Source organism: Somniosus microcephalus, chromosome 29, assembly GCF_052327205.1.
Source record: "Somniosus microcephalus isolate GS21.2 chromosome 29, FLI_Smic_1.0, whole genome shotgun sequence".
Lineage (NCBI taxonomy): Eukaryota > Metazoa > Chordata > Chondrichthyes > Squaliformes > Somniosidae > Somniosus > Somniosus microcephalus.
In genome coordinates, this window is record NC_141015.1 from 16,379,908 (window position 1) to 16,390,858 (window position 10,951).

At 52.5% G+C, this 10,951-nt stretch overlaps 1 protein-coding gene across 2 annotated transcripts in view; it reads right to left on the reverse strand.

The window, feature by feature from the left end:
* The window catches only part of LOC147098487 (AN1-type zinc finger protein 4-like), a 35,820-nt gene extending 26,872 nt beyond the window's left edge, over positions 1 to 8,948 (reverse strand). Inside the window, exons 1-2 of one of the 2 annotated variants that reach the window (XR_015074185.1) lie at positions 8,809 to 8,945; positions 3,407 to 3,718 (exon numbers count right to left, since the gene is read on the reverse strand). Coding sequence is in view for 1 of the 2 variants with exons in the window: in XM_085970232.1 (XP_085826358.1) it covers positions 3,407 to 3,590 (184 nt within the window). In the remaining variant the exon portion in view is untranslated. Of the gene's footprint in view, positions 1 to 3,406; positions 3,719 to 8,808 lie in introns of both variants that reach the window. The other variant, XM_085970232.1, reaches the window with a different exon arrangement.
* Between the last annotated feature and the right edge of the window lie 2,003 nt (positions 8,949 to 10,951).

Sequence of the window (10,951 nt, forward strand, 5' to 3'; positions counted from 1 at the left end):
TATGGATCATCCACTCGGCACTTCTGGCTGAAGATGGTTGCAAACATTTCAGCCTTGTCTTTTGTACTTGCACGCTGGGCTCTGCCATCATTGAGGATGGAGATGTTCAAGGAGCATCCTCCTCCTGCTAGCTGCTTAATTGTCCACCATCATTCACGACTAGATGTGGCAGGGCTGCAGAGCTTTGATCCAATCCGTTGGCCATGGGAATCACTTAGCTCTGTCTATAGCATGCTGCTTCTGCTGTTTAGTATACGTGTAGTCCTGTGTTGCAGCTTTCCCAGGTTGGCACCTCATTTTCAGGTACACCTGGTGCTGCTCCTGGCATGCTTTTCTACACTCCTCATTGAACCAGTGTTGTTCCCCTGGCTTGGTGGCAATGGTAGAGTGAGGGACATGCCGGGCCATGAGGTTATAGATTGTGGCGGAATACAATTCTGCTGCTGCTGATGGCCCAGAGCGCCTCGTGGATGCCCAGTTTTGAGCTGCTAGATCTGTTCTGAATCTATCCCATTTAGCACGGTGGTAGTGCCACACACGGTGGAGGGTGTCCTCAGCGTGAAGACGGGATTTCGTCTCCACAAGGACTGTGCGGTGGTCACGGCTACCAATGCTGTCATGGACAGATGCATCTGGAACACGTAGAATGGTGAGGATGAGGTCAAGCAGGTTTTTCGCTTCTCTCACCAGCTGCTGCAAACCCAGTCTGGCAGCTATGTCCTTCAGAACTCAGCCAGCTCGGTCAGTAGTGGGGCTACTGAACCACTCTTGGCGATGGACATTGAAGTCCCCCACCCAGAGTACATTCTGTGCGCTTGCTACCCTCAGTGCTTCTTCCAAGTGGTGTTCAACATGGAGGAGTACTGATTCATCAGCTGAGGGAGGGCAGTAGGTGGTAATATTTGACCTGAAGCCATGAGACTTCATGGGGACTGGAGTCAATGTTGAGGACCCCCAGGGCCACTCCCTCCTGACTCTATATCACTGTGCTGCCACTTTAGGGATGGCGATAGGTACGATTCTGTAAGTATTACTCTGTCAGGCTGTGGTGCCACATATGGTCTCCTCTTCACCTGCTGTATAAAGCTTCAGTGTACTAAGTATGCCTGGTGACAATGTGTCTTGTTTTGTTATAAAGCACGCACCACAGCAATTTCAATGGCAGGTTTGTGTAGCACAGACTAACAAGTAAAGGGAATTTTTTATTTTCTAAGGCAGGAAATGTCAGCAAGGAGTGAATTGGAGAAATCCAGCCTGGAGCTGATGAGGACTTGGAGTAGAGTTTCAGCAGCAGAGATGGAGAGGCAAGAGCGGAGGCAGAAAATGTTTTGAGATGAAAAATAAAAGCAACCGTGGTAATAAATCAGCTGAGGGGGGAAGAATCCAAGTTCACAATCGAGGACTATACCAAGGTTTCAGAAACGGAGTCAAGACCAGAGGTATTTGCGGGAGACAAAGAGTATGGCAAAGTCTGGCTGAACTAAGAGAGCAGAGCCAGAGGTGACTGTGGAGGAAAGGCGCTCGAGGAGGAGAGAATGACAACAGCGTTGAAGAAAGGAGAGATACCAAGCCATAAGAACATAACACAAGAAACAGGAGCAGGAGTCGGCCATTCGGCCCCTCGAGCCTGCTCCGCCATTCAATGAGATCATGGCTGATCTTCGACCTCAACTCCACTTTCCCGCCCAACCCCCACATCCCTTGATTCCCCTAGAGTCCAAAAATCTCTCGATCTCAGTCTTGAATATACTCAATGACCGAGCACCGGTAAGGTTGCTCTCACACGGGCTTGACCAATGTGGGCAGGCCAGAAGCCCAATTGGAGGGCGGGAAAGAGGGAATAGTGAAAGAGTAAGGCAATTCCATATTCCAGGATTTTAGAAAGATAATGTTGGAAATAGTGTGGTAGTTAGAGAATCAAGCGTTACAGAGTAGTTTTTTTTGAGGAGGTTGATGACTGTGGATCTTAAAGAGACAAGAACAGATTGATGATGTCAGCAAGCATGGGACCAAGGAAGTGAATTTGGCAAATCAGGAACCAAGATGGGAGAGGGTCAAGGGACAGATAGTGTGCTTCATACATGAGACAAGTGTAAGGATGTTATGGAGAATGGGTTGGGGGAAGAGGAAGAGAACCTAGTCAGAGACGGCCCTGATTTTGGGCACAGAGATCCATGGGCTCCCTATATTTGATGTCAAGGTAAGGATGGGGCTTGCAGTGGGAGATGACCAAAGGAGACGGTTAATAGCAAAGAGCAGTTTGGCGTTCTTCAACTCTCCAGGATGATCTCCGAGTAGCACAAAAACCTAGCCATCCAAAATGAGTGCTGGTACAGCTTAAGGTGATCACACTATACGTGGCAATGGATAATCAGGCCAGTTGCTTGCCAACCACTCAAGCTTATTGCCAGTGGTACTTCTGACTTCCAGGTGGGTTTTTTGCACCTCCTCACTGCTGGGACAGAGATGGAGACGGAGACCTTAATTCCCCATTATTTTAAATTAACTCAGTGTGAACTGCATACTTCTGTACCAGAAGTGAAGGCTTTCATCCCCAATGTGACTCAGCTGTGAGTTGCTCAACCGTGACAAACCTGCCACTCCCAGTTCAGTTGTCACTAGCATTTCAGTGAAGCGTAAGGGTTGATCTGTCTACTGAAACAGTGAAAACATTTTGAGTCATAGAACACTAGTACTGGGAGTAATTTGGGAGAAGTCCGACACAAGCAGCATATTAGCTTAAGTGAATTATCTGAAGCATAGTGGTATGAATATACTAAACACTCTACTGAACATGCTGACTGAGTCAAAGGTGTGGTGGATGCTGACTCTCTGTACATCCTCAAGAGGGAGCTGGACCAGTTCTTGACTCGGGCAGAGATCGTGTCATATAGAAGGTAAATGTCTTTATAGTAAACACTGGGTCCGTGTGATCTCCTGGACTGGTTTTGATCGCCTGAGAGGTCGGGAGAGGAATTTTCCCCAGAGTATTTTTTTCCTTATTGGCCCTGTTGTTTTTCTCACCCCCCCCTCACCCGGGAGAGAATGAGGGGAGAGGAAGTATCTAGTCATGTTGCTCTGGCCATCGTGGTGTGGCGTAGACTTCGTGGGACCAGCTGGTCTTTCCCTGCCCATAAATTTCATATAAGGTTGTAACAGAATCATCATGTGCTGAGGTTTATCAACTAACCAGCCTTTACCAAATAACCAAAAGTTTGTAAAATGCCAATCGAAGGCATCACCCAGTTTTGAATTCGATTTTCCTCAGCTTACTCTATTGCACTGGAGCTTTGCTCGACAATCCATATATTCCTCAGGAAAAGTTTGGAAAAATGCAACCTGCCAGATTCACAAAGACAAACCAGGAGCGTTTGATCAAATGAATGAGAAAAAAAAAAATCAGTACCTTCTAGTCTTTGAATCTTGGCCTTCACAGAAATCACTGTCTCGAAAGGGGACACTTGGAGTTCAAAACAAGTTCCTGTGAGTGTTTCAATGAAAAGCTCCATTGTCTCGTAAAATGGGAGTTTATAACTGATAGGCCCAGAATTATCCTCATTGAAGAAGGGAGGTTCCTTTTTGTTTTCCATTTCAACACAATCCAGCAACTTGACGGGACAGCTTATGATGAAAGCTGCTCCCACAGCAGCTGCACGCTGCAATCACATTTAAACAGCGTTCGAGGCTGGCTCATGAGGATCATGACCAAGCGCGCTTCCTGGTGGCAAAAGAAAACAAGGACACAGTTAGTTACTTCTTCACGGCACTGCTCTCCGGTCCCGAGCTACACATATACGTGTCTGAGAAATGTAAGCAAACAAATTACCAACATTCAAATGTGACAACATTCAAACTCCCAAAGAGAATGCGGGAAGAATTTCAAACTCACACATCACCCGTTCTGCACGACTCAAGTCAATGTGCAACAATAGTGATTTAGAGAAGGAAATTACTAGGTTGGAAGATACTTCTCATTAGCACAATTGCAATGGAGCACACATTTAGTGAGCAAACTACTAGTGAACTGGAGTATTAAGTGCATTTTACAAGCAGCACTGGTAAACAAGAACTTCACAATACCACCAGATCCAAAGCCAACTCCAACAAACATACCAGATGGCATCGGTTTGACACACACTCTCCCCAGACTTGCAGCCAGGGCTGCTGTCAGTGAGAGAAACACTAAACCAAGGACCACTATCAGTAGGAGACACACACACACTAAACCGAGGACCACCATCAGTGTGAGACACACTAAACCAAGGATCACCATCAGTGCAAGACACACTAAACCAAGGACCACCATCAGTGCAAGACACACTAAACCAAGGATCACCATCAGTGCAAGACACACTAAACCAAGGATCACCATCAATGCGAGACACACTAAACCAAGGACCACTATCAGTGCGAGACACACTAAACCAAGGACCACTATCAGTAGGAGACACACACACACTAAACCAAGGACCACCATCAGTGCAAGACACACTAAACCAAGGATCACCATCAGTGCAAGACACACTAAACCAAGGATCACCATCAATGCGAGACACACTAAACCGAGGACCACCATCAGTGCGAGACACACTAAACCAAGGATCACCATCAGTGTGAGACATACTAAACCGAGGATCACCATCAGTGCGAGACACACTAAACCAAGGATCACCATCAGTGTGAGACATACTAAACCAAGGACCACTATCAGTGCGAGACACACTAAACCAAGGATCACCATCAGTGCGAGACACACTAAACCAAGGATCACCATCAGTGCGAGACACACTAAACCAAGGATCACCATCAGTGTGAGACACACTAAACCAAGGATCACCATCAGTGCGAGACACACTAAACCAAGGATCACCATCAGTGCGAGACACACTAAACCAAGGATCACCATCAGTGCGAGACACACTAAACCAAGGATCACCATCAGTGCGAGACACACTAAACCAAGGATCACCATCAGTGCGAGACACACTAAACCAAGGATCACCATCAGTGCGAGACACACTAAACCAAGGATCACCATCAGTGCGAGACACACTAAACCAAGGATCACCATCAGTGCGAGACACACTAAACCAAGGATCACCATCAGTGCGAGACATACTAAACCAAGGATCACCATCAGTGCGAGACACACTAAACCAAGGATCACCATCAGTGCGAGACACACTAAACCAAGGATCACCATCAGTGCGAGACACACTAAACCAAGGATCACCATCAGTGTGAAACACACTAAACCAAGGATCACTATCAGTGTGAGACACACTAAACCAAGGATCACCATCAGTGTGAGACACATACACACACTAAACCAAGGATCACCATCAGTGCGAGACACACTAAACCAAGGATCACCATCAGTGTGAAACACACTAAACCAAGGATCACCATCAGTGCGAGACACACTAAACCAAGGATCACCATCAGTGCGAGACACACTAAACCAAGGATCACCATCAGTGCGAGACACACTAAACCAAGGATCACCATCAGTGTGAGACACACTAAACCAAGGATCACCATCAGTGCGAGACACACTAAACCAAGGATCACCATCAGTGCGAGACATACTAAACCAAGGATCACCATCAGTGCGAGACACACTAAACCAAGGATCACCATCAGTGCGAGACACACTAAACCAAGGATCACCATCAGTGCGAGACACACTAAACCAAGGATCACCATCAGTGCGAGACACACTAAACCAAGGATCACCATCAGTGTGAAACACACTAAACCAAGGATCACCATCAGTGCGAGACACACTAAACCAAGGATCACCATCAGTGCGAGACACACTAAACCAAGGATCACCATCAGTGCGAGACACACTAAACCAAGGATCACCATCAGTGTGAAACACACTAAACCAAGGATCACCATCAGTGCGAGACACACACTCACCTGGTTGCATTCTTATCTATCCAGTCATAACCAATCACCTGCAACAGAATCTCTTCCCGCACCATTACCTCTGGAGTCCCCCCCAAACATCTATCTTTGGGCACTTCCTATTTCTCATCTACACGCTGCCCCTCAGCGACATCATCTGAAAACACAACGTCACATTCCACATGTACACTGACGACACCGAACACTACCTCACCACCTATCTCAACCGCTCTACTGTCTCTAATTTGTCACGCTGCTTGTCCAACATCCAGTACTGGAGGAGAAGTTTCCTCCAAAAAAATATTGAAAAAAGACTGAAGCCATTCCCCTCCTGACAACTGTATGAGGCTGAACCAGACTGTTCGCAATTTTGGTGTTGTATATGACCCCGGGATGAGCTTCCGACCACATACCCGCTCCATAACCAAGACCGCCTACATCCACCTCCGTAACATCACCCGATTCCGCCCTTGCCTCAGTTTATCTGCTGCTGAAACCCTCATCCATGTCTTTGTTACCTCTAGACTTGACTATTCCAATGCACTCCTGGTCAAACTCCTATCTTATACCCTCCATAAACTTAAGCTCATCAAAACTCTGCTGCCTGTAGCCTAACTTGCAACCATTCAACCATTATCCCTGTGCTCGCTGACACACACACCCTCCCCCAGAGGAATCAGTATCAGTGTGACACACACACACACCAACGCCCCCCCCCCCCGCCCCTCCCTGAGGGGACCAGTATCAGAGTGACACACACACACACACACACACCAACCCCCCCCCCCCCCCTCCCTGAGGGGACCAGTATCAGAGTGACACACACACACACACACACACACACACACACACACACACACACACACACCAACCCCCCCCCCCCCCTCCCTGAGGGGACCAGTATCAGAGTGACACACACCCCAAGGGGATTAGTGTCAGTGTGACTCCCCTCCCCAGGGGGACCAGTGTTAGTGTGACACACCCCCACCCCAAGGGGGACCAGTGTCAGCACGACATTCCCCAACACCACCCCAGAGTATGTGACACACACACCCTCTCCCAACAGGGGGACCAGCATCAGTGTGACACAGACCCCAGGGGGATCAGCGTCAGTGTGACACACACCCCAGGGGGATCAGCGTCAGTGTGTGACACACACCCCAGGGGGATCAGCGTCAGTGTGTGACACACACCCCAGGGGGATCAGCGTCAGTGTGTGACACACACCCCAGGGGGGATCAGCGTCAGTGTGTGACACACACCCCAGGGGGATCAGCGTCAGTGTGTGACACACACCCCAGGGGGATCAGCATCAGTGTGTGACACACACCCCAGGGGGATCAGCGTCAGTGTGACACACACCCCAGGGGGATCAGCGTCAGTGTGTGACACACACCCCAGGGGGATCAGCGTCAGTGTGTGACACACACCCCAGGGGGGATCAGCGTCAGTGTGTGACACACACCCCAGGGGGATCAGCGTCAGTGTGTGACACACACCCCAGGGGGATCAGCGTCAGTGTGACGCACACCCCAGGGGGATCAGCGTCAGTGTGACACACACCCCAGGGGGATCAGCGTCAGTGTGTGACACACACCCCAGGGGGATCAGCGTCAGTGTGTGACACACACCCCAGGGGGGATCAGCGTCAGTGTGTGACACACACCCCAGGGGGATCAGCGTCAGTGTGTGACACACACCCCAGGGGGATCAGCGTCAGTGTGTGACACACACCCCAGGGGGATCAGCGTCAGTGTGTGACACACACCCCAGGGGGATCAGCGTCAGTGTGACGCACACCCCAGGGGGATCAGCGTCAGTGTGACACACACCCCAGGGGGATCAGCGTCAGTGTGTGACACACACCCCAGGGGGATCAGCGTCAGTGTGTGACACACACCCCAGGGGGGATCAGCGTCAGTGTGTGACACACACCCCAGGGGGATCAGCGTCAGTGTGTGACACACACCCCAGGGGGATCAGCGTCAGTGTGTGACACACACCCCAGGGGGATCAGCGTCAGTGTGTGACACACACCCCAGGGGGATCAGCGTCAGTGTGACGCACACCCCAGGGGGATCAGCGTCAATGTGACGCACACCCCAGGGGGATCAGCGTCAGTGTGACACACACCACAGGGGGATCAGCGTCAGTGTGACACACACCCCATGGGGATCAGTGTCAGTGTGACACACAGCCCAGGGGATCAGTGTCAGTGTGACACACACCCGAGGGGATCAGTGTCAGTGTGACACACACCCGAGGGGATCAGTGTCAGTGTGACACACCCCAGGGGGATCAGTGTCAGTGTGACACACACCCCAGGGGGATCAGTCAGTGTGACACACACCCCAGGGGGATCAGTATCAGTGTGACACACACCCCAGGGGATCAGTATCAGTGTGACACACACCCCAGGGGGATCAGCGTCAGTGTGACACACAGCCCAGGGGATCAGTGTCAGTGTGACACACACCCGAGGGGATCAGTGTCAGTGTGACACACACCCCAGGGGGATCAGTGTCAGTGTGACACACACCCCAGGGGGATCAGTCAGTGTGACACACACCCCAGGGGGATCAGTATCAGTGTGACACACACCCCAGGGGATCAGTATCAGTGTGACACACACCCCAGGGGGATCAGTATCAGTGTGACACACACCCCAGGGGATCAGTATCAGTGTGACACACACCCCAGGGGGATCAGTATCAATGTGACACACACCCCAGGGGATCAGTATCAGTGTGACACACACCCCAGGGGGATCAGTATCAGTGTGACACACACCCCAGGGGGATCAGTATCAGTGTGACACACCCTCCCGGGGGCCGGTATGAGTGTAACACCGAACCCGCCTCGGATTCTGGGCCCCTCTCTCTCTCGCTGACTCACCGGGCCCGGACGCCCGCCGCTCCCTCACATCCTCCGGCCTGAAAACGGGCTGAGCTGAAGCGCCGGCGACCAAACCCCGCTGCCTCCGCCGCCCGGGAGGAGCAAACTTTGTGACGTCTCCCTGACTGACAGCTCCGCCGGCCAATCAGGCCCGAGCGGCGGCGCGCGGAGCGTTCGGCCTGGAACGTCAGCGCCGGCGGCAGCCAATGGGGGCTTGGCACGGGAGGAGGGGGCGGGGCCAGGCCGGGACGCGCGCCGAGCCCCGGATGTTGACCCTCATCTCCAACAACAATCAGCACGTGACCTCGCCCTGCCTCCGCCCCTTGGCCCAGCCTCACCTGGGGGGCAATGGGCCCTGGTCCCAGCCACACGGTGGGCCAATGATTCTGGTCGGAGCCACATTGATTGGGCAAAGGGCCCTGGTCCCAGTCTCACCTGGGGGGCAATGAGCCCTGAACCCAGCCTCACCTGGGGGCAATGAGCCCTGGACCCAGCCTCACCTGGGGGCAATGAGCCCTGTGCCCAGACACACCTGGGGGCAATGGGCCTTGGGCACAGCCTCACCTGGGGGTAATGAGCCCTGGACCCAGACACACCTGGGGGCAATGAGCCCTGTGCTCAGACACACCTGGGGGCAATGGGCCTTGGGCCCAGCCTCACCTGGGGGTAATGGGCCCTGGACCCAGACACACCTGGGGGGGCAATGAGCCCTGGACCCAGCCTCACCTGGGGGCAATGAGCCCTGGACCCAGACACACCTGGGGGGCAATGGGCCCTGGTCCCAGCCTCACCTGGGGGGTCATGAGCCCTGGGCCCAGACACACCTGGAGGTCAATGGGCCCTGTGCCCAGACAAACCTGGGGGCAATGGGCCTTGGGCCCAGGCTCACCAGGGGTCAATGGGCCCTGGTCCCAGGCTCACCTGGGGGGCAATGGGCCCTGGTCCCAGGCTCACCTGGGGGCAATGGGCCCTGGTCCCAGCCTCACCTGGGGGGTCATGAGCCCTGGGCCCAGACACACCTGGGGGGTAATGGGCCCTGGACCCAGCCACACCTGGGGGCAATGGGCCTTGGGCCCAGGCTCACCAGGGGGTCAATGGGCCCTGTGCCCAGACACACCTGGGGGTCAATGGGCCCTGTGCCCAGACACACCTGGGGGTCAATGGGCCCTGTGCCCAGGCTCACCAGGGGGTCAATGGGCCCTGTGCCCAGGCTCACCAGGGGGTCAATGGGCCCTGTGCCCAGGCTCACCTGGGGGTCAATGGGCCCTGGGCCCAGGCTCACCAGGGGCAATGGGCCCTGGTCCCAGACAGACCTGGGGGGTCATGAGCCTGGGCCCAGACACACCTGGGGGACAATGGGCCCTGGGCCCAGACACACCTGGGGGACAATGGGCTCTGGTCCCAGACACAACTGGGGGCAATGGGCCCAGACACAACTGGGGGCACTGGGCCCAGACACACCTGGGGGGGTGTCATGAGAAAGGATTAATTAATATTCTTGTAGTAAAGGAGCCTTTAGGGAAGAGTGACCATAATATGATAGAATTTTATTTTGTGTTTGAAAGTGATTTAGTTAAATCCGGAACTTAGATGCACTGCAGCAACTCGCCAAGGCTTCTTCGGCAGCACCTCCCAAACCCGCGACCTCTTCCACCTAGAAGGACAAGGGCAGCAGGTGCATGGGAAGACCACCACCTCCAAGTTCCCCTCCAAGTCACACACTATCTTGACTTAGAAATATATCGCCGATCCCTCATTGAAGCTGGGTCAAAACCCTGGAACTCCCTCCCTAACAGCACTGTGGGAGTACCTTCACCACATGGACTGCAACGGTTCAAGAAGGCGGCTCACCACCACCTTCTCAAGAGCAACTAGGGATGGGCAATAAATGCTGGCCTTGTCAGCGACACCCAGATCCCATAAGCGAATAAAAAAAAAATCTAAACAAAGCAAACTACGTAGGTATGAGGGACGAGTTGGCTAAGGCAGATTGGGAAAATACATTAAAAGGTATGACGGTAGACAAGCAGTGGCTAGCATTTAAAGAATTCATACATAATTTACAACAAATATACTTTCCTTTAAGGCACAAAAACCCCACAGGAAAGGTGTTCCAACTGTGACTAACAAGAAAAGTTAAAGA